At 41.7% G+C, this 26580-nt stretch overlaps 2 protein-coding genes across 5 annotated transcripts in view; one reads left to right on the top strand and one right to left on the bottom strand.

The window, feature by feature from the left end:
* The window catches only part of CARMIL1 (capping protein regulator and myosin 1 linker 1), a 303069-nt gene extending 293383 nt beyond the window's left edge, over positions 1 to 9686 (bottom strand). The window contains exons 1-3 of one of the 4 annotated variants that reach the window (XM_057699573.1): positions 8518 to 8966; positions 6613 to 6684; positions 3977 to 4074 (exon numbers count right to left, since the gene is read on the bottom strand). Coding sequence is in view for 2 of the 4 variants with exons in the window: in XM_057699569.1 (XP_057555552.1) it covers positions 3977 to 4074; positions 8518 to 8557 (138 nt within the window). In the remaining 2 variants the exon portion in view is untranslated. Of the gene's footprint in view, positions 1 to 3976; positions 4075 to 6612; positions 6685 to 8517; positions 8967 to 9583 lie in introns of those variants that run through there. The other 3 variants (XM_057699574.1, XM_057699569.1, XM_057699572.1) reach the window with 3 other exon arrangements.
* The window catches only part of LOC130831436 (cytidine monophosphate-N-acetylneuraminic acid hydroxylase), a 285113-nt gene that overhangs the window by 94499 nt on the left and 164034 nt on the right, over positions 1 to 26580 (top strand). The gene's annotated exons all lie outside the window — the stretch shown is intronic.

Genomic DNA, 26580 nt, shown 5'->3' with positions numbered 1-26580 from the left:
ATGATCCCTTTAACTGTTCCCAAAGGCACCAGCTTGGACCTTTTCCATCCCACTTTCTCAAACTATGGTCAGTAAGGTCTCTGGCCATAAAAGATTGAGAAAGACAGTACACTTCATCTCATTCTGAGACATCTACTATGCACGTAAGCGTACTAAAGGCTCCGAATCAAAACCACGCAGTAAAGACACTGGTTTATCTTTAACACCTGATTGTAAAACCTGTTTGACTATAGAACACTCTTCCCCTGAACATGGATTTCTGATGTCCCTGGACTGGCACGTACCTTAGGAATTTGGGGTCTCATCAGTTGCACTCCATCCCGCTTAAAAGGTACCACAAACTATAAATAAATGTTGGCCTTACGGCAAACTAAGCTCAACCCCTCAATAAAGGCAGTGAGTACTTGGGCATGGAAAGAATAGGCACTTCTATGCCACTGAGGAAACAGAACGCAGGACCCTTTGGTTCCTTCTGCTTTATCCTTTGTTGGGTGTTCATGATGTGCTAGGCATTGTGCTAAAATAAATCTAGGTTCATCTAGGAAGAAACCATTTACAAATAGACACTCTTCGAAGGCCTGTTTCATTTGAGGCTGAACAATGTTATAAAACGGCTGGGCTGTGGTGTGAACCATGCGTGTTTCAAGGTCCAAGGCTTTAACTGCTGAGCCCTACTGCCTCCCTAGAGAGGGAAGGCTAAAGTTCATATGATGGTCATTAGAAACAGGTGGGGGGAAGAGACCTGTTTAACCAGTCCCAACTTTCACCTGATCCCAACTGCAAGGAAAAGAATCAGCGTTACGCCCAGCCATTCTCCACCCCATACACCTTGCTCCAGCTGTACTTAATACGTCTCTAAGATGCTAAGCTCTCGATGGCTTCCAGGCATATTCTGTTTCCTTTTTCTAGAACATGTCTCTACTCTCTTCCCTTAGTAACTCTTATTCGTCCACTGAGTGTCAGCTTACATTTGCCTTCCTTCTGAAAGTCTTCCCTGACCATCCGGCCAGAGTCAGGGGTTCCTCCATGTGCCCCCAATCATCCTGCTCGTAGCACATCTCAAAGCACTGCTTGTGGAGATGTTTACCTCCCCAACTAGACTCAGCTCTGAATCCCATGAAGTCAGAACCTACGTCCATCTTGTACATCTGGCACGTGGTAGATGCTCAACAAGTGTGGAACCAAGCCATGTATGATGTATCAATCAAATCCACACAGGGAGCACTGATCCTTCTAAAGTCCAAATCTTCGTGAAAGTTTGCAACCACTGAACAAAGCCAAAGGATATTTTCTTTTTATTCTGAGCATAATGGGGAAGTGGACAGGCTCTGAGTGAGAAAGATCTGGGTTCAACTCCCAGCTCTGTCGTTAAGTAGCTGCATGACCTGAAACAAGTTCCTTTAACCTCTCCAAATCTCAGTTATCGCAAATGCAGTGTAAACAGTGCCCACCTCAGAGGGCTGCTGCAGGAGCGAATAAGGCAACGCATAATTAAGTGTTCAAGAGAGCCTGCTGAATAAACATTAGCTATTATGACCATGAGAAGGAAGATGAAGATAAACCTTCTACAAAACATAAGCTAGAAATAGCATAAAGTCTCCAAGTGTGAAAAGAAGGAACCAAGTCACATATAACACACTCTCAGCTTTATAAGAAGGAAGGACACTAAGAGTGGGCGGGCACTGGGGGGAAAGAAACAAGAAATAAAAGTCAAAAAAGAAATACTGACTTAAGCCAATTCATGTATACCCTATTTTACTGGATTGACAGCCAAAAGAAAGTCAGAAATGCAAATTATAAGGAGATTCCCCCCAACGTTTTAATTTAAGTAACTGAGTTTCTCTAAATTCAGAAACTCCCAAATCAACAACTTAAAGAACATTAATTCGTAGACCATCTTGCTCAAACCTGAAGCTTTGTCAAATCTTGAATATTTCTGTTAACAATTCCTGCCCCTGAAAGTAAGGAACAGCCAAAACGAGTTTACCCAAAGCCACTAGAAAGTACTTAGAGTCCAGATTTGGGGAGATAAATGCTTAAATTCATATACATTTGTAATTTGGTTACAATCTTAACTCCAGCTAATGTTAAGATGACCCCCCCCCCCAAAATCTTAACAGTAAGCATCAATCATAACTACTTTTTAATGGTGCTAACTGTATTATATTGGATGTTTAAATTCGTCTTTGCAATTTTAACTTTGCAAATTCTACTCATGACATGGGTTTATTCTCACTCTAATGAATAGTGCCCATACCAAATAACACCACGTACCATGTTAGCCTGTTGCAGGAAACGCTACTTGGTGTTTAAATTGTATAAAGGTGAATCCATCCTGTGAAGACTTACTGTAAACATATAAAACCACAAATGGCAGAAACAAAATTTCTTCTCTCTACACTACCACTGCCAAAACATACCTCTACCCTATGGCTGAGCAACATTCAGTAAAACATACTTTAAGGAAATTTATTCTTTATTAAAACTAAATAAAGCAGAATGATGACACTGATCATTTCTGCTATTGATAACTTTAATGATGCAGCCTGCATGTACATGTGAACACATTTCGGTGCAGAGCCAGAGTCACTCAATCAAGTTTTTCCACTTCAATTTCTCTGCCATCCTGACTGGTACACAGAGAAACAGAAGTCATCCGTCAATAACATAATCCTTCCATCCACAGGGCAAGGCAGTCAGATATTTCAAAAGATTCTCAAGACAGATGTTATCAGAAAGATACTTCAAATTCTGTGGCAACTTCAACTGAAGAAACAGAATATTAAAAATATTCTTTTGGGCTTCCTAGGTGGCGTAGTGGTTAAGAATCCACCTGCCAATGCAGAGGTCATGGGTTCGATCCCAGCTCCAGGAAGATCCCACATGCTGCGGAGCAACTAAGCCCGTGTGCCAAAAAAAATAAAAAAATAAAAAAAAAATTCTCTTTTAATGACATACGCTTGGGATTAGTTTTAAAATACTTCAGGGCAGGGAGGGGAACCGTGAGGAGATAAAATATTGTCAAAACGCTGAAAACTGTTGAAGCTGGATGAAAAGTATACAAAGTTCAATATACTATTCTCCACTTCTGCTTATGTTTGAAAATTTCTAATGATAAAAAGATTTAAAAAAAAAAAGAATATTCTCTCCAACAAAAACACAAACAAGGTGTGTTTTACCTAAGCTTAAATTAAGGTTTGCCACAATTTCAACACGGAAACCACAAAAACACCACAAAAGGCTTTCCACCTCTCTAAAGGTACAACTCAGGCACTGACAACTCCCTAACAATCCTGTGCTCCACAAGGGCTGATCCCCTGGCCCCCCAGCAACTCCTCCCAAAAGCTGGAGGGAGCCCCCCAAGTCCCATCAGCACTAGCAGATACCGCCTCCAGCTAGCATTTCCCTCCCAAACACCAAAAACTAATTCAAAAAGACAACTGCTTTCTTCGCATTCTCAGATCATCACCCCGAGATGGATGTGGATATAATGTTTGAGAAAACTTATTAAAGTGACACAACTCTAAATATATGCAGTTTATTGTATGTTAATTGTATCTCAAAAAAAGTTCTTAAAAAAAAATAAGGTGGCACGAGATGAATTTTTTAAACTCCTCCTAAGTCCTCACAGATAAAATCAGATAATCAGCTGCAACAAAGATAATAAGCAAACTCCCTTTAACATCCAACATTGAAATAACCTGAAAACAGTCTCCAGGCAATGACCTAGATGCGGGTGACTTTTTGCAACTTTAAGAAAGACAATTTTTAAAAAAAACTTCAGTCTCTAAAATTTAAATGACCCTACTTCTAACTTTCAGTGGACAAATATTCCAACTAACCTAGGACAAAATGGGCATCAGAACTTTCGAACGAAACATAAAACACAGAACCAGAACTGCATGAAAATGAGGCAATCAAAACAATGAAGGGGAAAAACATTCTCACTTCCAAACTTAAAAAAGTTAATACTTACCAGCACTTTGTTTTCAACTTTGTCTCCCTTCACTTCCAACTTTACTTTCTTCTTCAATGCAATCTTTATCTTTCTGCCAATAACATCCTTTATGCTTTCTGAAAGAAGGGAATAATTTCATTATATTCTTTTATTAATAAGAGAAAACCATTGGGGAGGACAGAGCATCTGAAGGAGGATTTTTGGTTGTTTTTATTTTTTATTATTGTTGTCTTTTTTCTTTTTTTCCTTTTTCTCTTTTTCCTTTCTCTTTTGTTGTTGTTGTTTCTTGTTTTAATAAGCCTGATAGTTATCAGCCACCAAGTATTTGATGAACACCTAACTTTGTGCCTTGGACTGTGTGCTCAGATGCTGGGGCGAATATAAAAGCATACAATACTGGTCCACACAAGGCATGATACGATCTTGCTGAGCAAAGAGGATAAACACACATGAGGAAAAAAAAGAGGGCTTCCTAGGTGGCGCAGTGGTTGAGAATCCGCCTGCCAATGCAGGGGACACGGGTTCGATCCCTGCTCCAGGAAGATCCCACATGCCGCGGAGCAACTAAGCCTGTGCGCCACAACTATTGAGCCTGCGCTTTAGAGCCCGTGAGCCACAACTACTGAATCCATGTGCTGCAACTACTGAAGCCCACGTGCCTAGAGCCCATGCTCCGCAACAAGAGAAGCCACTGCAATGAGAAGCCCGCATACCACAAAAGAGTAGCCCCCGCTCACTGCAACTAAAAAGAAAGCCCTCGCACAACAAAAGACCCAATACAGCCAATAAAATAAATACATATATTAATTAATTAAAAAAAGACCCCTCTTATAAAAAGAAAAAAAGAGCTACGTCAGGCAGTAGCATAGAGCACTATACTGCAGGCAGACGATAAGTACAACAGGAATTCATCGGTTCCCTTGGCTGGTCACCTCTGGCCACCAGCAGACTCTGTGCTCACGACAGTGCCATACACAGATGATCGTTTTCTAGGAGTGCCTAGATGTGAAGGTTGGGAAATATGGCAAAGAACCAAAACTGGCCTAAACAATTTAGCCAGGGTGCTCCTGGCTATCTGTCCTCTCAAAATCTTCACACCACCACATCCCCCAAAGAGTGGTCAAAGGTGGAACTGAGAAAGAAGGGGAGACTTGAAAAGTTGGGTGGTAGCAGGAGGGCCTTTCTGGGACTCCCACGATCGTGTACCCCAAATTGAACAGGTCCCAAAGTCACTTTTTCCTGCTCCTCCTCTGGCCCTTAATGAAGCTAGAAATCTTGTTTATTTCCAATTCCGTTCTCTCAGGGAGCCAGTCACCTGCTCCCCTAGGACCACCTCTCCTGACCCCTGGGCTTGACCCTGCAATCAGGCCCTCAGAATCTCTCACTGAGACTAAGCCCACCGCCTCCAACCTATCAGCCCCCAGAACCAAAGTGACCCCTCCAAAGCCAGAGAACTGATCACACTCTCTTGCTCTGAGTCACAGTCATTTTTAGATGAACCCAAACCTTGCAGCACGCCACTCATGGCCTTTCACACTTTTCCAGTTTAACTTCTCAGCACACACTTAAAAGCACACACCCAATTACCTCTATCATCTCCAGCTTTTACACCCCCTAGGATTCTGTATATATTATTCTCTTTCCTGGGATGCACTTTCCCTATTCTCCTCCTAGTTAGAGTCTACCTTCCTTCAAAACATAGCAAACTCCTTTATACCCCCACCCCTCTGAATTGTGTACTATAATCATTTTGATGTATTCATATATTCAACAAATATACCTAGTGTGCCAACTACTCTACTAGGTGCCAGGATAGAGAAGACCCTGCCTTCCACAGGTGCTTACAATCTAGTGGATGACTGTTAGCCACTAGTTGGATTGATGCCACTAGACAAATCTGCACTCACTACCACGAGATCATGGACAAGAAGATACATCGAGGTTTCGGGGAGGAGGGGACCCTTGAGCTGAATCTTGAAGGAATAGGAAATAGACCACTGGTTTCCAGAGCACAGTGTACAAGACAACCCACTGGGGTGCAGGAAGAAAACAGAATTTTTACTTCTATTTGCCATGTGTTTCAGTTTATTTTTAGATTACACACACTAAATGAAGTATGCAGCAGCTTAACAGATAAATATATGCTTATTAAGGGTGATCACAATACTCTTATTGGAAACCCACCACAGAATTTAGAGCCACTCAGATAAGAAGAGCGAAGGAGGGAAGGATAGGGCATTGCCAGCAAAGAGAAGGCCATGGGAACACGAGAAAGTACAGTTCGTCCAGGGAACAGCAATGAGGTGGAATGTTGGGGGAGGGGAGGAGACATGTGGGGGAGCTCATTGCACCGGGAGTTCTCTAGGCAGCTCCTGTCTTATCAGAACTCAACACGGGTACAGGCTACTCTCCCTCCCCTAAAAAGAACTGCGAGAAAGGAACATCAGAAATTGACTTAAGAAGATACATACAAAGAAAAAAGATTAGAAAGTTACATACTGATGGGTCAAAAGTAGCTATCCTGCGGTGGCTACAGGGGTGACATATATTCTTCTCATTCTTCTCTGCATTTAAATTTTTTAAATAAAACGCCTGTATTACTTTAATAATCAGAAAGATATACAACACATTTTTTAAATGCCTTGGGGGATTACCTTAAAGGACTATATTGAGGTTTTCACATGGTTGCCATTTTGAATTGATGAGAGCCGGAACTCCTGTGAGCACTTGAAATTAGAGAGTAAAGCAGATGCAGGAATTTCCCCTAGCCCAGGCTAATTAAACCAGTTAAAGGCCCAGAAAACTCATATTGGGCCTATCACAAAAACACGTGTCCCTTGTTTGAAAGATATGTGAGACGGGCAGGACTCAATAAACACAAAAATTCCATTTCTAGATAAGGGTTAAATTCAACTTTTAAAATATACCAAAGGATTTACTTCTAGGACCGTCAATATAAACAAGGTACTTTATTTCCATCCTATCCTTCATCACCCTTTTTCTGGGGGTCTAAGTAACTACCCAAACTTTTCACCACCAGGCTCAAGGACAACTAATTAAAAAACCTACCACTTTCTTTAGTTATCTTTAACCACAGCCAGTGAGGCAAATCCTCCCCTAAATTCTCTTTCTCAGGACCTCTGGAGGCATCTTCAGAGGTTCTGGGTGTTTGTTTCCTCTTCCGGGTAGGGTGTTGGAAGGATTTCAGCCTCCCAGAACTGGATGGACCACTCATTCCCAGTGGACTCTACAGGGTTGGGGAGGGAAGAGGCATGAATGGGGGAGGGGGGAGGGAATGACTTTATACCCTACATTTGGTAAAGAGTTAGGTTTTTTTAATTTACCAAAAGCAGACGCTTCCATCTTAGATACAAGCCTAGCAACAGCTTCCTTACATCAAGTTTCACCTGCTGAGTAAAGTCACTAATGGGAGAGCACACACAAACTCCTCCAAAGTATTATGGCTAAAAGGTGAAACAGAGGGGCAAATTCCTCAAATGTAGATGAATGGGCAGTTAGAATTCTTGTCAGCACTGATTAAATATTTTTCTGAGCTGTAGGCTGTGCAGTGTGCCAAGGATAGGCCATTAAGGAATATAGATCACTGGGATTAAAACACATGTGCACACAGAAACACATAACTTGTTACAACATGCTACACACAAACATACACAGGCTTAAACGCTTGGTTTTCAGGACACTTTTCCCCCAAACCTCATTTTAGCTCTGCCACTTTAACCCTCCACATAATTAAGTTAAACCCCAAGACAAAATATTCACCGACCCCCCCCCCCAACCAAAAGAAACCCTCAAGGGACTCAAACAATGAGTCCCCTTGCATAGGGTACCACACACAGGTTCCCTAAGAGACCCGGGATGGGGAGAATGGGTAGGTTAACCATTATTGAAATAAGGCTTTTATCATTAACCCTCAATTTCCTGGCCCGAGTTTGCGTCAGTCCTGTAACTCTTTCGCTCCCAGATCGCTATGCGAAGCCACGCCTTGCCAGGCTCAGTCATTATACCCGCCTAGCGCCCCCCTCCCCCAAATTTGCACGTCACGGGCACCTCCAGCCGGGTCTTTTCTGGGGACAGGGGGGTTCCTGGTACGTGCCGGAGGCGACCTACTGTGCGCTCGCCAGCCGTCCCAGTGCTGGGCTTTCCCGGACTTCCCGAGTTGCGGGCACTAGGCTGGGCGCTGAAAAGGATTCTCCTCGCTTCCAGAACTCCCCAGACCCAGGCAGCCCACCCCCTTCTTCCGCCTACCTGGACCCCGGGTCGCGGCGGGAGGAGGCGCCTGGGGGCTTCCAGCCGAGGAGCGGAGTGCGCTCCCGGAGCTCCCGATTCGTCCCCGCGCCGGGCCTCTCCGCACTGGGCTTTTCAAGAGGTCAGATGGCAGCAAACTTCCCGGCGCCCCCCAGCGACCCTGCCCGACACCACTCCGACCCCAGGGGCGCCGGGACTCGGCGGGACGTGCGGGAGGGCAGAGGTGGGAAGGGAGGTGGAGGTGAGGGGGACGCAGAGGTAGAAGGAAAAATCAACCACCGCGCGACTCTTACCTATCAACTCCCCAGGCACCTCGGAGCTCTCCTCGGTCATGGTGGCCCTCTAGGTGCGGGGGGTGCTGCAGGTCCCACTCTGATCTAGAGCCCCCCGCCCTCCCCCGAACCCTTCAATGTCTTAGAGGCAGATGCAGCTTGCAAATGGGAGTAGGCAAGAAAGCGGGGGCGGAGATAGAATTTTGCCGCGCCCCCCTCCCCACCAAAGGGGAAAAAAAAAAAATAGTTGCAAATCCGAGGTGGGTGTGCGGCTGCTGCTACATGACGCCTCCTTGCAGTTCCCGGCGGCGGAACGGAGACCCGGCAGGATCGGGAGCGGGCGCGGGGCGGCTGCGGCGCTGGCTCCGGCTCGCGGCTCCCGGCGGCGCTGCTCCGGCCGCAGGCAGCTCCCGCCCGGTTCCGGCGCCGCACCTACGGCCCTAGGTGAAGGCGGAAGGCGTGGGGAGAGGCGGGGAGAGCGGCGCGGGGCGGGGGACCAGGGTTTCCTCGGGCTCCTGCCGGGCTCCGGCGGGGCGGGGGTAGCTTCGGCGCTCCTCCTACTCCTCCTTCTTTTCCTCCTCCTCCTCCTTCTCCTCCTCCAGCGCTCCCTCCTCACCTCGCGAGACCCGGCCTCCGCACGCGGCCCCGGCCGGCCTCCCGCGCCCGGGCGCACGTTCCCCGGCGCGGGGCACTCAGCCGGGAGGCGCGCGGCCCCGGGCTGCGGCGGCGGCGGGTACGGCGCCGCTCCTCGCAGCCTCCCTCCCGGGCCGCCGAAGCCCGGCGTCTGGAGAGGGGGCGAGGGAGCGGCGAGAGAGCCCGGGAGCCATCTGCTGGCTGCCGGGGGGGACGGCCGGGTGGGCCCGGGCTGCCCGAGTCTCCGTCCCCACCTCCCGGCGGGCCGAGGGCGCCAGGGGCTGGGGGGCTGCAGATTCCGCAGACCCGTCTGCACGGAAGCCGGGTATTTCTGGGAGACCCTCTGCGCCCTTCCGTTTTTCAGCCCTCCCTGTGACACAGTGGCGTTTTCCTCAACGTTATTAATTTTCCATTCCTGGGGAGCAGGAGCTAGACGAAACCTGTAAACACTAACCATATGGTGAGAAAACACTTGTGTGTGTGCTCAGCGGGCGCGCCGCCGCCGTTTGCCATCTCAGACATCAGAAGTGGGAGGACGCCCGGAAAATGCCTTTCACTCCGCAGCGGAACCTCCTTTAACCCCAGGGCAAATTCGGGCAGCTGAGCGTATTTCACAAAACCCAGAACAAGCCTGCTGATAGGCCTGATCGACCTGGCCCAACTCCCGCCGACTTTCCCCAGGCTCCACCCCCAGAGAAACAACTTCAGGGCAAGAATCCCTAGCAGCGCCCCGGTTGCTGCCTTAATGCCAGGCGGCTGGGAATGCCTGTCGAATCAGGTTCTGTTTTTCAAGGACGGAAGGAGGGGAGGGAGAAAAGGAAAGGGAATCCTACGCATTGACAGTCTAGTTTTAAACACTGCTGTCGACCTTGGATCCCCAGGAATCATCTTTAGCCTCTCCTGCCGGGAGTTAGCATTAAGGCATTTACCAGTCTGGCCCCTTCCCACCCTTCTAACCTCTCCCACTCCCTACTTGTACAACCTGACTCTCCAAAACTATTTGCTGTTTGCCTTCCCCTTCCTTTTAAGGTTATCTGATTCTTATCTATGTTTTCAATTCCAGCCCAGTGTGTACCTTCTTTGTGAAAATATTCCAGGGTTTTTCCGATCACTGTGATCCCTCTTTTCAAAATCACTAGAATATATTGCCTGAAACACTATTTTCTAAGCCCAACCACACAGTGCCTTGTTTCATTACTTGTGTATCTGTCTAGTTTTACTGCTTAACTCTTGCATTGTTCCCTGAGTTTGGATTTGTCTGCCTAACTAAACTAGGCGATTTAAGGGCGAGAGTTTGTCTCAGACTTTTGAACCTCTTCAGCAGACTTGTGCAAAATAGGTATTCCATAAACATTTGTTAACAGATTGGTTTTAGAGCTTTGGACCTCAGACTCCTTACTGTTTCTCAAATGTTGGCAATTTAAGCTAGACCTGTCCTTTATGCATTGTGTCTTTTTATGCAATAAATGGAAATTAACATCTGAAAACCAACTTCCATTCAACTGTGTGTTAAAGAGGATTTTTCTGTCATTTACAAAGTTTCAGAAATAGCCCTGAAGATTCCACACCGTGTGGCAACTCGTGAAAATAAAGACAAAACTTGTTTTCCCCCTTGGCCTGGGGTGGTGGGAAGGATAAAGGACAAGCTGTATGGCATTCCTGTAATTCAGTGCTCCTGAGTGCCTCTTAAAGGAAGCTGGGTTTTCAATAAAGAATCAGGTTTTTTCACTGGAGCAGGATCCTGATTGACTCCTACGCCTCTGAAGGCATGGATTCAAATAAATCTATCTCAATGCTCAAAAATGACTGATTCTGGAAATGAAAATCATTTACTTCTTGGGAGCAAAATTCCAGCATGTTTCAGACTACCAAGCAGAGAACTCCAAGGAGCACTGTTTATAACGCTGTAAAACCCAACAAGTAGTAAATGTCCCTGACACAGGACAACCAGGGAGTCAGCTTAGAGAATGCATTTTGAATTCTGAAACGTGCATTTGTTGACTGAAATCTGCCCACCCTTCCAATGCTGCAAACTTTCCTGAGCATCTCTGCCCTCCAACTTCCATACTTTTAAGTTTACCCATGCAATTTTGGTCTTGATTAAGAGAGTGGGTAAACCACTATCTGAAACTAATTGCCACTATAAATACGATTACCTACAGCTTCATCTAATATGTATATATGTGGCTGTTTAAGTATTATAACTAGCACTGATGAACTGAAACATATTAGTCAGAAAGAAAGAGAAAACTGACTTTTCAGGGAATCTCTCCTGCACCTGAACTTTTAAAATGTTAAACATAATCACAATAAATTTAACACATACCCAGAAACAAAAGTATTTTGGAAAACTATACAGGGGCTTTTATTTTTAGTTCTGAGGTATACATTCATATCTCTATAGTACATTTTATAGTGCAATATGGTGAGAAAAATATGCTATGAATAAAAAAGTTCTGCTGAAAATACTTAATGTCTATTATGGTCTTACATACTATCATTAGAACCATATCATATAATGATAAAACCCACAGAGACAAAACAAAAAAAGTCAGTAAGAAATCAGCAAGCTGGGACTTCCCTGGTGGCGCAGTGGTTAAAAATCTGCTTGCCAATGCAGGGCACATGGGTTTGGATCCCTGGCCTGGGCAGATCCCACATGCCAAGGAGCAACTAAGCCCGTGTGCCACAACTACTGAGCCCTCGTGCTGGAGCTATTGAAGCCCACGCACCTAGAGCTGGTACTCTGCAGCAAGAGAAGCCCGCGTACCACAATGAAGAGTAGCCCCTGCTCGTCTCAACTAGAGAAAAGCCTGTGCACAGCAACAAAGACCCAATGCAACCAATAAATAAATAAAATAAATTTTTTAAAAAATCAGCAAGCTAACAAAAACAACAACAAAAAACTTCACTATTTACCCAAAACAATTTCTGGTCTTGCCTATGCCTTGAAAACTGTTTTTAAAACTGGAGGATATTCAGTCATGTGGGAACCAATGACATTTCCACTCCCCAAGTAGTGACTTGCAGACTAACTTCCCACCCTTAGCAGCTACTGTTGGTTTGGGGTCTTCTTAATGAGGTGTGTGTTTCTCAGCTGGGTTAATTAGACCTTTCAGGGAAAGTACACAATGAAATACTAAGCTTGTGAACACCTCTAGGAAAAAATTAGTTTATCTCTGATTAGAAGACAATGAGAGGCCAGTGTCTATTGGACAATATTCCTTTAAAGTATTTACAAGTGATATTATATAAGATTTGCTTGAAAAATCATCCAAGGGAGAGGGGGGTGTTTGTGGAGTGGGATGGAGGACTGAATAGGGATACAGATGAAACAAGAGTGGTCTTGTATTGATTTTTATTGTAGCTGGATAATGGGGTACATGGGAGTTCACTGCTCTCACTTCGTAGTGTTTGAAATTTTCAATCATCATCATAAATCAGAGCAAATCCTTGACAGATGTAACCAAGAGAGAAGGAGGAAAGTCAGCTCAGTCATTAATGCAGAAAATATCTGACTGTGCCACCATCAGAGCTCACAGTGCAATGGTTTTCCATATTCAGAATACTTGAACAGAGCACTTCAACAGACACCCTAGTGCTGTGCTTCACAGAAGCAATTTTTTCATTTTAATGATAATGAAATCAGAATGCATTTTATAGTTGTTGTAGACAAGTAACATCATGCTTCTCACACCCCACCCCCAACACCAATATAAAACCAGCTATCGAATCCCTGGTGCATCTAACAACTGATGACCTCTGACAAGTGAGGAAATAAGAATTTAGCATATTTGAGCTACCCAGTGACCTCTTGGGTTAGAAAGTGTACTAACTATATCTTTATCACAATGAGGACATAAGTTCAGATTTGTAGGGTGACTTGCTCAAAGTTGCATAGTTCTTAATAGCCAAAGTTTGAACCTAGATTTAAGATCTCCAGGCCAAAGTTCATTTTACTATGCCACTTCACCAGCCCCTTGATCTGCGCTCCATGGAAAGTGTAAAGATGGGCCCCTCTCACCCCCAAGAAGCTCCACCCCTAAGAGGGAGATTGTGATGATCTTTGATTGCTCTGTAACTAGTTCAGGGCCGGCCACACAGTAGGTGGTGAGCTAGTTGAATCTAACTGAACCATTTTGGAAAATAATAAGATAAATGCAAAATGTGCTAGGTAGGTGCCAAATGATGTGTTCAGTAAGGACTACAGAAATTCACAGAGGTGGTGGGGACCGAGCACTGAAAGGAGGAGAGTTGCCTTTATAATGCCACTCAACAAATATGAGTGAAGCTCTTAACTATTTATTTGCCAGAAGATATAATAGTGAATTACACAGATGCTGGATGGAACTCTCAAGAGACAGTCTATGCGGGGGCAGGGGGGAGGAGGGGGAGAGGGAGAGAGAGAGAGGTAATTGCTATAACTGCTGAGGTGGGAAAAAACAGAATTATGGGAATGAGAGGGTGGGGTGGAGGGGTGGGAAGAGGAAAGAAAGGGAGTAAAAGTGTTCCTGGTAGCAGGAAGAGCGTGTGTACAGCCCAGAAGACAAGGTAAAACATGGTGAAACAAATTCAGGGCTTTTAATCAATAGAGATGGAATAGGAATAGAAGGTAAAAAAAAAAAAAAAAAAAAGGACCAGACCATGCAGGACCTCCTGAACCACTAAATGAGCTTGAATTTATCCAAAAAGCGAAGGGGAGTTCTTGAGAGATTTTGAGTAAGGCAGTGTCACAATCAGATTTTCTTGTTTAGAAAGATTACCTAGCTGGAATAATTGAAAAGACTGGAAGGGAGGCAAGAGTGTTAGAGAGGTTAGGAGGCTGTTGCAATAAGTAAGGCAAAGCAAAAACAAACCATAGTAGTCTGAGGCAGAGGGCATTGAGGGGGGATGGGTAGATCTGAGCACTATGGGGAGGGGGGGGAGGAGAAGGAGAGGCCCAGGGTCTGGGTGGGCAAGTGGGCAGGAGGTGGTAGTCACTGACTGCAAAAGGGAGCACTGAGGAGAGTATATGTGGTGAATCAAGATGAGGGGTTTGGGTTTGATCTGAAGAGGTGATGGTAGTACCGGACATCTAAGGGAGATAGATGTCTGTTAGGTGCATGGATATGGAAGTCTGAAGTTCAGGAGACATTCTGGTATGTAGACTCAAGATTGTCAACATATGGCCTATGAAATGATAGGATTTAGTAGGAAAATCTAGCTTATCTGATAGATGACAATGGGGGTGGGGTACATGGTTATTAAGGAGAACATTCTTCTCAGGAAATGAGTGAGACCTAAGGAGGCAAGTACAGAAAGTGAGGAGGAAAGGAACTCAAAACTTACAGGCATCCAGAAAAAGAAGAGCTGCAAAGGAAACTGTATCAGTTATCTATTGCAGCATAACAAATTACCCCGAAACTTAGCAACTTAAATCAAATAACATTTAATATGTCAAAGGTTCTGTGGGTCAGGAATCTGGGAGCAGCTTGGGTGGGTGATTCTGGCTCAGAGTCTCTCATGAGCTTGGGGTCAGGCTGTCAGGTGGGTCTGTGGTCAACTGGAAGCCCCAGCTCAACTGGGGCTTCCCATGGTGTGGGCAAGTGTCAGTTCCTTACTGGCTGTTGGCTGAAGCCTCAGTTCCTCAGCACACACGGCGCTGCTTGAGTGTCCTCATGAAGAACAGCTGGCTCCGAGTGAGCACTCAGCCCCAGGGTGGGGACAGAAAATACAGTGCCTTTTATAACTTTATCTTTGAAATGACATGCCATCACTTCTGCTGTATTCTACTGTCACATAGATCAAGAAATCACCCTTGGACAACGAGGGAGATTATACAAGGATGCGAATACCCAGAGGCAGGGATCATTGGAGGCATCTTAGAAAATGGCTACTACAGAGTCAATGAAGGACCAATCAGCAGAAAATTAGTAGGAAACTGGGAAGATAAGATGTCAAATTGGGAAGACATGAAAAATAATATTTCAAGAAAGAGGAAATGGTTGAACAGTATCATGTTTTGCTAAGTCAAATGTGATAAAGTAACATATTTAAATTTAGCAATGAGGGAAGCATTAGTTTGTTTTTGTTTTTGTGTTTGTGTTTTGGGGAGAGATCAACTTTAGTAGAATAATGGGGGAAGAAGATAAACTGCAATGGGCTGAAGAGTGACTAGGAGGTGGAAATGGAAAGGAAAACAGAATGCAGATAGCTCCAAAACTGGGAATGTAAAGGAGAATAAAGGCAGAGGCATAGCCAAAAGGCTGTACAGGGGACTTTCTGTTAAGCATTGAGGATTTAATGCTTGCATTCATATAACTATGCTTCTACCGGATGAGAATAGAAGGAAAAAAAAAATACATAATGCCCCTAATGTAAACAATGGACTTTAGTTAATAATATTGTGTCAATATTGGCTCATCAATTGTAGCAAATATACCAAACTAAAGCAAGATGTTACAATAGGGAAAACTGCGGAGAGTCAAGAGGTATTTGGAAATTCTCTGTACTTTCTATTCAATTTTTCTGTAAATCCAGAACAACTCTAAAAAGAGTTTATTCACTTATATTAAAAATGCATAAAGCCACAAGGACAAAGAAGACAGGAGACAGTAGCAAACTAGAAAATTTAACATTTTGGAAACCAGGAAAGTCAGTGGAGGAATGGTAACTGACTTAACAGACCAGAGGAAGACAAATTCCAAGCCAGAGGGGAGAAAGCAAATAAAAATCAAGCTGATTTCTATAGCAGAGCCCAAGAAAAATCTCAGGACCTAGAGATGCAAATGATCTCTGAATGCAGAAGCGCAGAATGAGAGAACAACAAAAAACAGGAGGATTGGGAAAGAGTTTAAAAGGAAGAGTTAGACACTCCATGGACCCCCTCCTCTATCTCACACAGCCAGTCAGCTACACGCTGCCCAAGACTGGAGGTTTACTCTTGGAAGACACTGAAACAAAAAGGACCTGGTCTTGGAATGGCAGAAGGTAAAAGTGAGAAGTCATACCATACAGAAAAGAGGGAAACAAAGAAAAATCTACCTCCTAAATATAAAGCCACTACAAATTTTTTCTGTTTGATTCTCAGAAGTCTTAACAGCAGGGTTTATAATCCTGGTATCAGAGGCATCAGATTCCTCTCAGATTATTGACTACTCTTAAAAGAAAAACCTGTGGGATACTGATATGTGTGGATTTGCCAGTGAAAAGACCATCTATCACCCTAAATAGAGCCCCACCAGTCGATAAACCCCATCCATTCATGTAGGGCTTCAGATCAGCTTTACTAAGCCTCACTGTTAACACAGACACCCAAGGGACAAGGGACACTGATATTTGAGGAAAGCCTTTATCATGAAAGCCAGAGACCAAAACAAACAAGCCTTAACAAGGAACATAGATGAGCCTGGGAGCAAAAGAAAACAAGACTTCAGAGTGAGGGAACTCCTGCTTGTGGTCATGATGGAATAACAAGGATTGGACATTTCCTTCCTTCAAAAACTAGAAAACAGTACAAAATATAAGGAACTACTGTTTTTCAGACATTGAACATCAGATAGGACAGGACTGTGATCCTTGAAAGAAAGGAAACAAACAAAGTGAGCACTACAATTGCCCCAGATTTCCGCCTGGAAATAACTGGATGGTGGGTGCAAAGAGGGAGACCCTAAACAGAGTCCATTGGGTCAAGGAGATGTGAAGTTTGGAAAGACAGAGGTGACTGTATCTTATGAGGTAGAGTCCCAAGGAGGAGGGAATTGCACTGAAAAATCAATAAATCAAATCCATAAATTTGATACAATTCTAGGTGGACTGATCAAGGCAAAAAGATACAAGATACAAATTAGCAAAATGAGGAATGAAAGAGAAGGCCTCACTACAAACATTAAAAGGATAATAAGGGGATGCTAAGAACAACTTAATGCCAATAAATTTGATAATATAGTTGAAACATACAAAAGACAAACATTCCCAAAACTGACTCAAGAATAGAAAAGACGGAAGAGCCCTATATCCATTAAAGAAATATACATATATATATATTTCGGCCATGCCTCGCAGCTTGAGAGATCTTATTTTCCCAACCAGGGATTGAACCCAGGCCATGGTAGTGAGAATGTCTAGTTCTAACCATTAAACTACAAGGGAATTCCCTCAATTAAAAAAATTTGAATTTGAAATTAAACCTTCCCGTAAGTAAAAGCAGAAATAATCACAAAACATCTCAATAGATGCAGGCACAATTACAGATACACACACACATGCACACACACGCACAATTCAATACCCATTTATAATAAAAACTCCAAGTAAACTAGAAGACAATTTCCTCAACTTGATAACAGGCATCTATTAAAACAAAACAAAACAAAACAAAACCCAAAAAACCTATACCTAATGATATATTTAATGGTGAAAGACTATAAACACTTTCCCCCTAAAATCAGGAACAAGAGAAGTATATCTACTCTTCTTATTTGTATTTAATATTAGGCTAGAAGTCTTAGCTATTCCAATAGGTCAAGCAAAATGAAAGTCATAGTGATCAGAAAGCAATAAAAGGCTTTGTAGACAACATAATTGTGTTCATAGAAAACCCTAAGCAAACTACAAAAAAAAAGCTACTAGAAATAATAAGTGACTTTAGCAAGAGTGCAGGACACAAGGTCAATATATAAGAATTTGTATTTACACGTCAGCAATGAAAAATCACAAACTGGAATTTTAAAATTATCATTTATGATGGCATAAAAAACATTAGATGTGTAAAGATAAATTTAATAAAATGTGTGAGACACATACAATGAAAGCTACAAAACACTGCTGAGAGAAAGTAAAGACCTAAATAATTGGAGAGTACAGCAATAACCGTGGATTGGAAGATTCAATATGATTAAGGTGTTACTTCTGAAATTGAACTAGACATGGTAATGCAACCTCAACAATAATCATAAGAGTATTTTCTGTAGAAGTTAGCAAAATGATTTTAACATTCATATGGAAATTCAAAGAAACTAAGATGACCAAAAATGTTTGAAGAACAAAGTTGTAGAACTTATACAACCTAAATTTAAGACAACGCTATTATAACTAAGATGTGTGATCTTGGCATAAGAGTAGACTTATAGGTCAGTGGAACAGAGTAGGAAGTACAGAAATAAACACACATGTATTTGATCTATTATTTTTTTGTTTTTGTTTTTTAACAAGTTGCCAACGTAATTCAATGGGAAAGAGCAGTTTCTCTGATGAATGATTCTGGAATAACCGGCTATCCACATGGAAAACAATGCTTGATGACCTTTATTTTATGTCATAACAAAAATTAATTTCTAAATGGATCAAAAATTAAATATAAAAGTTAAGCTATACAAATTCCTGGAGGACAACACAGGAGAAAATCTTTATGGCTTTGAAGTAGGCAAAAAGTTCTTGTATGCTATACATAAAGCACAAGCATAAAAAAAATTGATAAATTAGACTTTATTTAAATTAAAAACTATTGCCCTTTAAATGACACTGTGCAAAATATGAGAAGAGAGAACATTTTCTTCCCTTTTTTTTTTTTTTTTTTTTTTTGGCCACTCCTCATGGTTTGCGGGATCTTAGTTCCCCAACCAGGGTTCAAACCCCAGGGCCCCAGCAGTGAAAGCGCTGAGTCCTAACCACCAGACCACCAGGGAATTCCCAGGAGAACATTTTCTCAATGCATATATCTGGCAAAGGGTGATATATGTAATATGCAAACAACTCTTACAACTCAATAAGAATGGGCAAAACTTTTGAACAGCCATTTTCCCAAAGACATATGAGATGAGCATATGAAAAGGAGCTGAATACCACTAGCCATCACAGAAATGCTAAGTAAAACCATACTGAGATACCACTACTCCCACCAGGATGGCCAAAAAAAAAAAAAAAATTCGACAGTGTTGGTGAAGATACAGTGTAACTAAACTCTCATACGTTGTTAGTAGGAATGTAAAATGGTACAATTACTTTGGAAAGTTTCTTAAAAAATTTACCAAATACTTAATATACAATCCTGCAGTTGTATACTGAATATACAATCCTGCAATTCACTCCTATATATTTACCTAAGGAAAATAAAAAGATATGTACACAAAGACTGATACATGAATATTTATAGCAGCTTCATTCATAATAGCCCAAAACTGGAATCAAAGGAAACATACACAATAGAGAGACAAATGTAGCATGTTCATACAATGGAATACAACTCAGCAGTACAAAGGAATGAACTAATGTTAATTGCAACATTGTGGATGAATCCCCAAAACCTGCTGGGCAACATATTCCAGACACAAAAGACTACATACTGAATGATACCATTTGTGTAAAACTCTACAAAAGACAAACCTAATCCATAGTGACAAAAAGCAGATCAGTTGTCACCGGGGGCCTGGGGCTGAGAGGTATTTGGGAAGGGGCCCAGGAAACAATTTGCAGTGATCAAAATATTTTATATCTTGACTGTGATTGTGGAAACAGAGTGCAGACATTTATCAAACCTCATTGAGTCTTACACCTAAAATGCATGTATAGTATTGTCTGTAAGTTATGCCACAATGAGGTTGTTTAAAATATCTGTAATTATATCATCAGAGATTTAAAAAAAATCATTGCATCCATGAAAACTAAAGAATCCATGGGGATTCTATTTTAGAAATCAGAGAAGATAAAAGAGCTCTCAGAATTTTAAAATATACTACCAGGAATTTTCATTTCTGGAAGCTCTTGGGAAGAATCTGCTTCCAAGCAAATTCAGGGTGTTGGCAGAAGTTAGTTTCTGGCAGTTGTAGGACCCAGGGCTCCATTTCTAGAGAAGCTGCTGTCAGCCAGAGCCCATTCTCAGCTCCTAGAGGCTGTTCACATTGCTTGGCCTCTGCGCCCTCCCCATTTCAATGCTGGTGGAGCTAAAATCTCTTGCATGAAATCCCTTCCCTCTCATGCTGCAAACCTCTTTTGCCCTGAGACACCTGTTCCTTTTAAGAGCTCACCTGATCAGGCCCACCAGATATGGTCTCCTTTTCTTCAATCAATGGTGCTGTATAACATACCCCAATCATGGCAGCGATGTCCCATCATATCTCAGGTCCCTTCCACATTCCAGGGGGAGGGAATGTACAAGGGGAGGGATCTTTGGGGGTGATTTTGGAATTCTGCTACCAAATAAGGCTGGCATACCATTTAGAGAAAAATCATTAGGAGGAAATTTCAACAAATTATTATGTTGTGGATGCAGACTGATGGGCTACACTTGTTTATGTTTTGCTTTGCTTTGCTTTACTGAACTTAGGGTATGTGTGTGTGTGGGAGTGTGTGTGTATGTGGGTGTGTGTTGTATTTTTAGCATATTGGTCCATCACAAAATCTAGTAAGGATATCAAACTGTTTTTATTAGTAAATTTAAATATTTTTCATACTCTTTTTCTTTTCAGTTAATATCTACGTACTCAGGATTAGCCTTTATTTTGTTTATCTCTTCTGGAACTTGATATCAGGAAGCATTTCAAGGAGGGGTCTTTGAAGTGGGAGTAAGAAATAAGTCAAGTTAAAAGAGAAGATAGTTCATGACATTTTTTCAAATTCTCTTAATTAAAAAAATCTAGCAACCAAGATGTCCTTCAGTGCATGAATGCATAAATCAACTGTGGCACATCCAGGTGATGGAATTGAGCGCTAAAATGAAATGACTTCTCAAGCCATAAAAAACACACAGGAATCTTAAATGCATATTACTGAAGGAAAGAAGCCAATCTGAAAAGGCTACTTACTGTATGATTCCAACCAGGTGACATTCTGGAAAAGACCACCCCGTGGAGACAGTAAAAGATCAATGGTGGCCAGGGGTTTGAGGGGAGGGAGGGATGCATAGGAGTTCAAAGGATTTTTAGGCCAGCGAAACTACTCTGTATGATACTATAAGGGTAGACACCTTTCATCATACATTTGTCCAAACCCTTGGAATGTACAATGTAAAAAGTGAACCCTAATATAAACCATGGACTTTGAGTGACAATGATGTGTCCATGGAGGTTCACCAGTTGTAACAAATATCCACTCTGGTGCCAGATGTTGACAATGGGAAGGGTTGTGCATATGTGGAGAATATGGAGTACGTGTGTAGGAAGTACATGGGAAATCTCCGTGCCTTCCACTCAATTTTGCTGTGAACCGAACACTGTTCTAAAAAAAATAAAGTCTGCTTTTAAAAAACAAGAAGTAATACTACCAACAGTAATAGCTGCCACTTAATGATGCTAAGCTCTTGACATATTTCATCGGCATTGTTTATATTCTATTTTTCCCTTATTCAGTTTCATCACGTGAATTTTCATAAAAATGAGACTATTGTTCAGTTGCTCATCAGCTCAGGCTGTGGCGATCTCCTCAAAAGAATAATCTTTCTGTGAGATAGCACTCTTTGTTAGTATTGAAAAGAAAAAAGTATGGGATGTTTTGGACTACAAGTGGAAATACAGTTTGCCTCTTTAATTGAACTCTTGAGATTGTATGGAAATCATCTCTTCCCCGTAGCACCTTAATCATTCCCATTTGGATGAATTCATTCAATAAACACCTCTCTTTGCATACCTGGATTATCTCTAGAAATAGCTGTCCCTGTTTGGGAGAACCTTTGCTGTTTAAGCAGTTCTCAAAAGCGTGTGAAAGGATCACCTCCTACATACCCCTCAACCCAACTTAATTCCCCAGTTTAACTCCCCCACATCTTTTCTAGAAGTGAAGTAAGCTGACTCTGGGGCTTTTAAATTCTGAATTCTGGCTCCTTCTAACTGAATCATTCCAGCTCATTCTAACTGAGTCATTCCAGAGGACTGGAGGTCTTGAAACAATTGTCTCCTTTGTCCAGGAAACAATAAGCTTAAATCAAACTGTTCACTTTCTAGTAGCCCTGGGGTTCTCTTGACTATCTAGGTAGGAACTCCATTAGCAAGCCAAATACCTCTTGGATAAATAGGATATCTACAAATAATTCACAACTACTTTGAGTTAGTACAACTAGGAAGTTATCAGACAGCCATTATACACTAAAAGTGATCTATGAGAAAAGCAGCAATTAAAAAAATCTGCCCAATTTCTGGCTATTTTGCAAATGATTACCTTAAGTGTGTATTGCTCCCTTTGTTATATTTTTTAGTTATTTAGATCTCCTTTTTCTCTGATGTTAAAATTTCTCTGTTAATATCATTATTGCTCTATGAAGAAATACCTCTTTTAACCATTGGATTTTATTCCTAATGTGGCAAATCGATACTTTGTGAAGTGGCATGAGAACAGTATTGACCATAACTGAATAAAAACTTAATATTTATGAGTCCTTCCTTCACGCTGAGTAATTTAAATGTCTTTTCTCATTTAATCCTCAAGACAATTTTTACTATCTCAATTATTCAGATGGGGAAACTTCACCCCAGAGAGGTTAAATGACTGTCCCAAGGTCACACATCAACACCACAGAGCAGCTCTGATTTACAGATTGGGTTAAAAAGGTATTTCAATTTATTCCTAAAGCCAACATGCTGTTTAAACAACTGACTACTGCTGCCATCTGCTGGTAGCTAGCTGAGTTGCTCTTCCTCGGGTTGCACTGGGACACAGGTGATTTTGACACACACTAGTGCCATCTATCATGTTGGCATCTAGAACAGTGCCTGACACACAGTAGACACTCAAAATTTGTGAAACAAATTTCTGGGAGTTCCCAGGAGAATTTTGGTTGATAAAATTTCGCAAGTTGTTCTTTATTTTAACTCCGTAAATAACCAAATCCAGAAAGAATATGGAGGCTACCTCCACACAAGACAATATTGTTGTAGACTCTTTTCTCCATCAACTGTGCTACCACTACATTTATATACACACTTTGCATTTCATTGCTTTAACCTAGTTTATCACTTGAGTCTCATTCTTATGTTTAAATCCAGCTCTACCATTTATACTGTATAGATTTCAGAAAGAATCTTAGTTTTGGCACTGAAAAGGACCTGAGAAATCCTGGCTAGTTTTTTTCTTAAGTCGTATTTCAAAAGATGGTGATGAAAAAGTGTTTCATTGACAAATAAGTTTCAGAAACAATGCAATAAATGAAGTTCCATTGGTTTCTTCACTGTAGAACTTCTCAGAGTAATTAACATGCTACTGTCCCTTAGGGCTTTCTCAAAGAGGGGATCTAGGATACAGCACTTCCCAAACATACATGACTACAGAATTCTTTTCCATTAAGCTTCTGTTAATATCTCAAGGATTGCTAGTGTTTTGTGGAACTCAGTTTGGAAAGCTCCAATATCCCAACTCCAGTTATTGCAGATGGAGCCCAACGAAAATAATTTACTTAATATCATTCAGCAGAGCTAGAACTCTCATTTTAGGTGTTCTCACATCATTCTTTTCTATGTAATTTCTCCATGTGAAAAACAAACACGAATACATACTGCCTTGTACAGAACTTTACAGTTATAAAGGGGATGTGAACTAACATTTAATGAGCTGCTTGGTGCTCTTTTCTCCCCACTTCCACACCTGCTGTAAATGGGCTAAACATTCCAGACCTTATGACTGTTGTATTTCACACCATGATTTAATAAATGAGCACTCTTTTTTAAACACATCCCACTGTAGGGCTGGTCAAGGAGAGTCTGCTCTGAGAGATACATCTTATTGATTTTCGATGTATCAGCCACATTGGCCTTTTTTATTTTCTAGAAGGTTATACCATTTCCTGCCCTGCACTCTTCATACATCCTGTGTCCTTTTCTTTCTCCTGTTATATTGCTCCCTCTGGACTTCAGGTGCATAGAATTAGGTTAATCATAACTTCTGATTGATAATATACTATAATCATCGATTCATTTATAGTGTCCTTTATTTCAATAAAGTAATGAATGTAATCCAACCCAGAATACAGCCAGAAATATATTTACCTACATATTTCTTCCTTATCCCATCTTGCTGCATCTCCGTCAAAGGATAAGCTTGATCTTAAAAGATTTATCATTTGCTTGCTTTTTCTGTTGTTTTTAATTTGTTCACATGCACACGTGAACACACACACACACACATTTCTTTTCATTACTTGTCTCTGGGTTACACTCTCTTGCTTCTTTGCCTGAAAATCTTTGATTAGATGCTGGACATTGTGAAGGTTATATTAGTTAGTACCTGGATTTTGTTGTCTACCCGGGGTCCACTCACACCCAAGTCCACTGAGACCAAGGGGCCCACTACATAATGTCAAGGTTGGTTCAGTTTGGCAGTTCCATTGAGATTGTTTCATTATTTGATTAAATTAAATAAGCTATTGAAGGTTTAATTTTATTCTGAAAAATGTCCACATTTCCTAAACGAGATCTGGTGGATTTGACTTTTCCTTTTTATCTTGTCTAGCTCTAGGTCACAGATCCAAGGTCATTTTAAGGATGCCTCCAAGCAGAAACAGACATTGCCAGGAACCTTGCTGCTCATTAACAGATGTTTCAGTCCTTGGACACCCCACATTTAGAAAAGGCAGCACCGTCTGTGTGAAAAGCATAAATAATTTAGAGCAACAAAATAGGAACATCTAGAAAGGGAACTAATGCAAAGTCAAGCCAAGTCACAGAAGTATATCATCTAATTGCACAAATGATTTTCAATGAGACTGAGCTCTATCACAGGGCTTCCTGACCCTTTTCCTGACATGCACATAGAAGATGATTGTATTTTTCCAGCACCCTGGCATAAAGAGATAAGGCAACTTTCAACAGGAGGGGGGTCTTTCTAGAGCCTCCAGCACATCCCCAGGCCCTGCCTGGCCCTAAGGGCTAAGGGGATCAAGATGTTAACATACTTAATATCTATTTACTGGTGATAGTTGAGATTCTCTAGGCTAAAGGTTCTTGTAAGTTTATAAATACTCTTCAAGAAAGAAATAAGATAAAAAACCTACAATTTCTAGGACCCCATAGACTCTTAGTCAGCAATTGTTGAGATGTTTAAGATCTGTGGCTGATTCATAGTGAGGCTGAACAAGTATAATAGATTTCCCTGACCATCAATTGTATAACCATTATCTTATTCATGTGTTGGATACACATACACACTAATATATACATACAATTACACAGTACATTTTACATCATAGATCACTTCATCATAAAAGCTTTTTAAAAAAACACACCAAAAGCAGGGACTTCCCTGGAGGTCCAGTGGTTAAGACTCCCTGCTTCCACTGCGGGGGACACGGGTTCCATCCCTGGTCAGGGAACTAAGGTCCCACATGCTATGTGGCATACCCAAAAAACAAAAAAATTTAAAAAAATTTTTTAAAAATCCCACCAAAACCTATCATGGCACTTAAAAAAAAATCATCCTCATTAGGTAATCTTATTTGCTTTGACTAACAAGGAATAGGAAATGAGAGCTTCTTGTTTTGTTTTGCTTGATGAAGGGTATACATCTAGTAAGTGAAAGAGCTGGTACCTGAACCTGGGTTCTTTTATTTTTTTTTTCCTAAGCTCTTTATTGGAATATAATTGCTTTACACTCTTGTACCAGTTTTTGAGGTACACCAAAGTGGATCAGCTGTATTTATACATATATCCCCATATCCCCTCCCTCCCACGACTCCCTTCCACGACTCCCTTCCACGACTCCCTCCCACCCTCCTTGTCCTGACCCTCTAAGGCATCACCCATCATTGAGTTGATCTCCCTTTGTTATACAGCAATTTCCCACTAGCTATCTATTTTACAGTTGGTAGTGTATATATGTCTATGCTACTCTCTCACTTTGTCCCAGCTTCCCCTTTGCCCCCTCCTCCAACCCGGTGTCCTCCAGTCCATTCTCTGCATCTGCATCTTTATTCTTAACCTGTCACTGGTGAACCTGGGTTCTTAATTAGACAGTATGAGAACACATGTGACGGCTGAGGAGCACATCTTGAAACATCATTGGAAGGTAGGTTTTTCTATAGCACGAAAGAGACATCCATGGGCAATCTAGCAAATGCCACCATCAGGATGGGTCCAGAAAGAATAAGATCTTGGATATTTTAGTTTTGCTCAAATACAGCTAACATTTCCACAACTCGAAAGGAAAGAGGGAACTTGGTGACATTCCTGTGTACAACCATAAAAGTTTGAATATTTTTAATCACATGAGGAAAGCTGAAATAACATCAGTTTCTTTTTCTTGGAAGGGAGAAGGGCACTCAAGTACAAGAAGGGCCATGCCCCTGGTTTAATCTTAAAGGGAACTATTTTGTTTTTTCCTCTTTAGAATAATAAGCCCTGAAAGAGGCTAAAGAATAACCATGGAATTTTAGAATTACACTGAACAGCCCTGATATTGTAGCAAAACTGGCCGAAAGTCAAATAAGCTTTCAAAAAGAAAGTCCTTTATTAGGTTAAATATATATATACATTTATAGTTTAAACTTCCTGTTCC

The sequence above is a fragment of the Hippopotamus amphibius genome, chromosome 11, assembly GCF_030028045.1.
Source record: "Hippopotamus amphibius kiboko isolate mHipAmp2 chromosome 11, mHipAmp2.hap2, whole genome shotgun sequence".
In the NCBI taxonomy this organism is placed as follows: Eukaryota; Metazoa; Chordata; class Mammalia; order Artiodactyla; family Hippopotamidae; genus Hippopotamus; species Hippopotamus amphibius.
The sequence above is the reverse complement of the archived record's forward strand: the minus strand, read 5'-3'. Positions and strand labels throughout refer to the sequence as shown.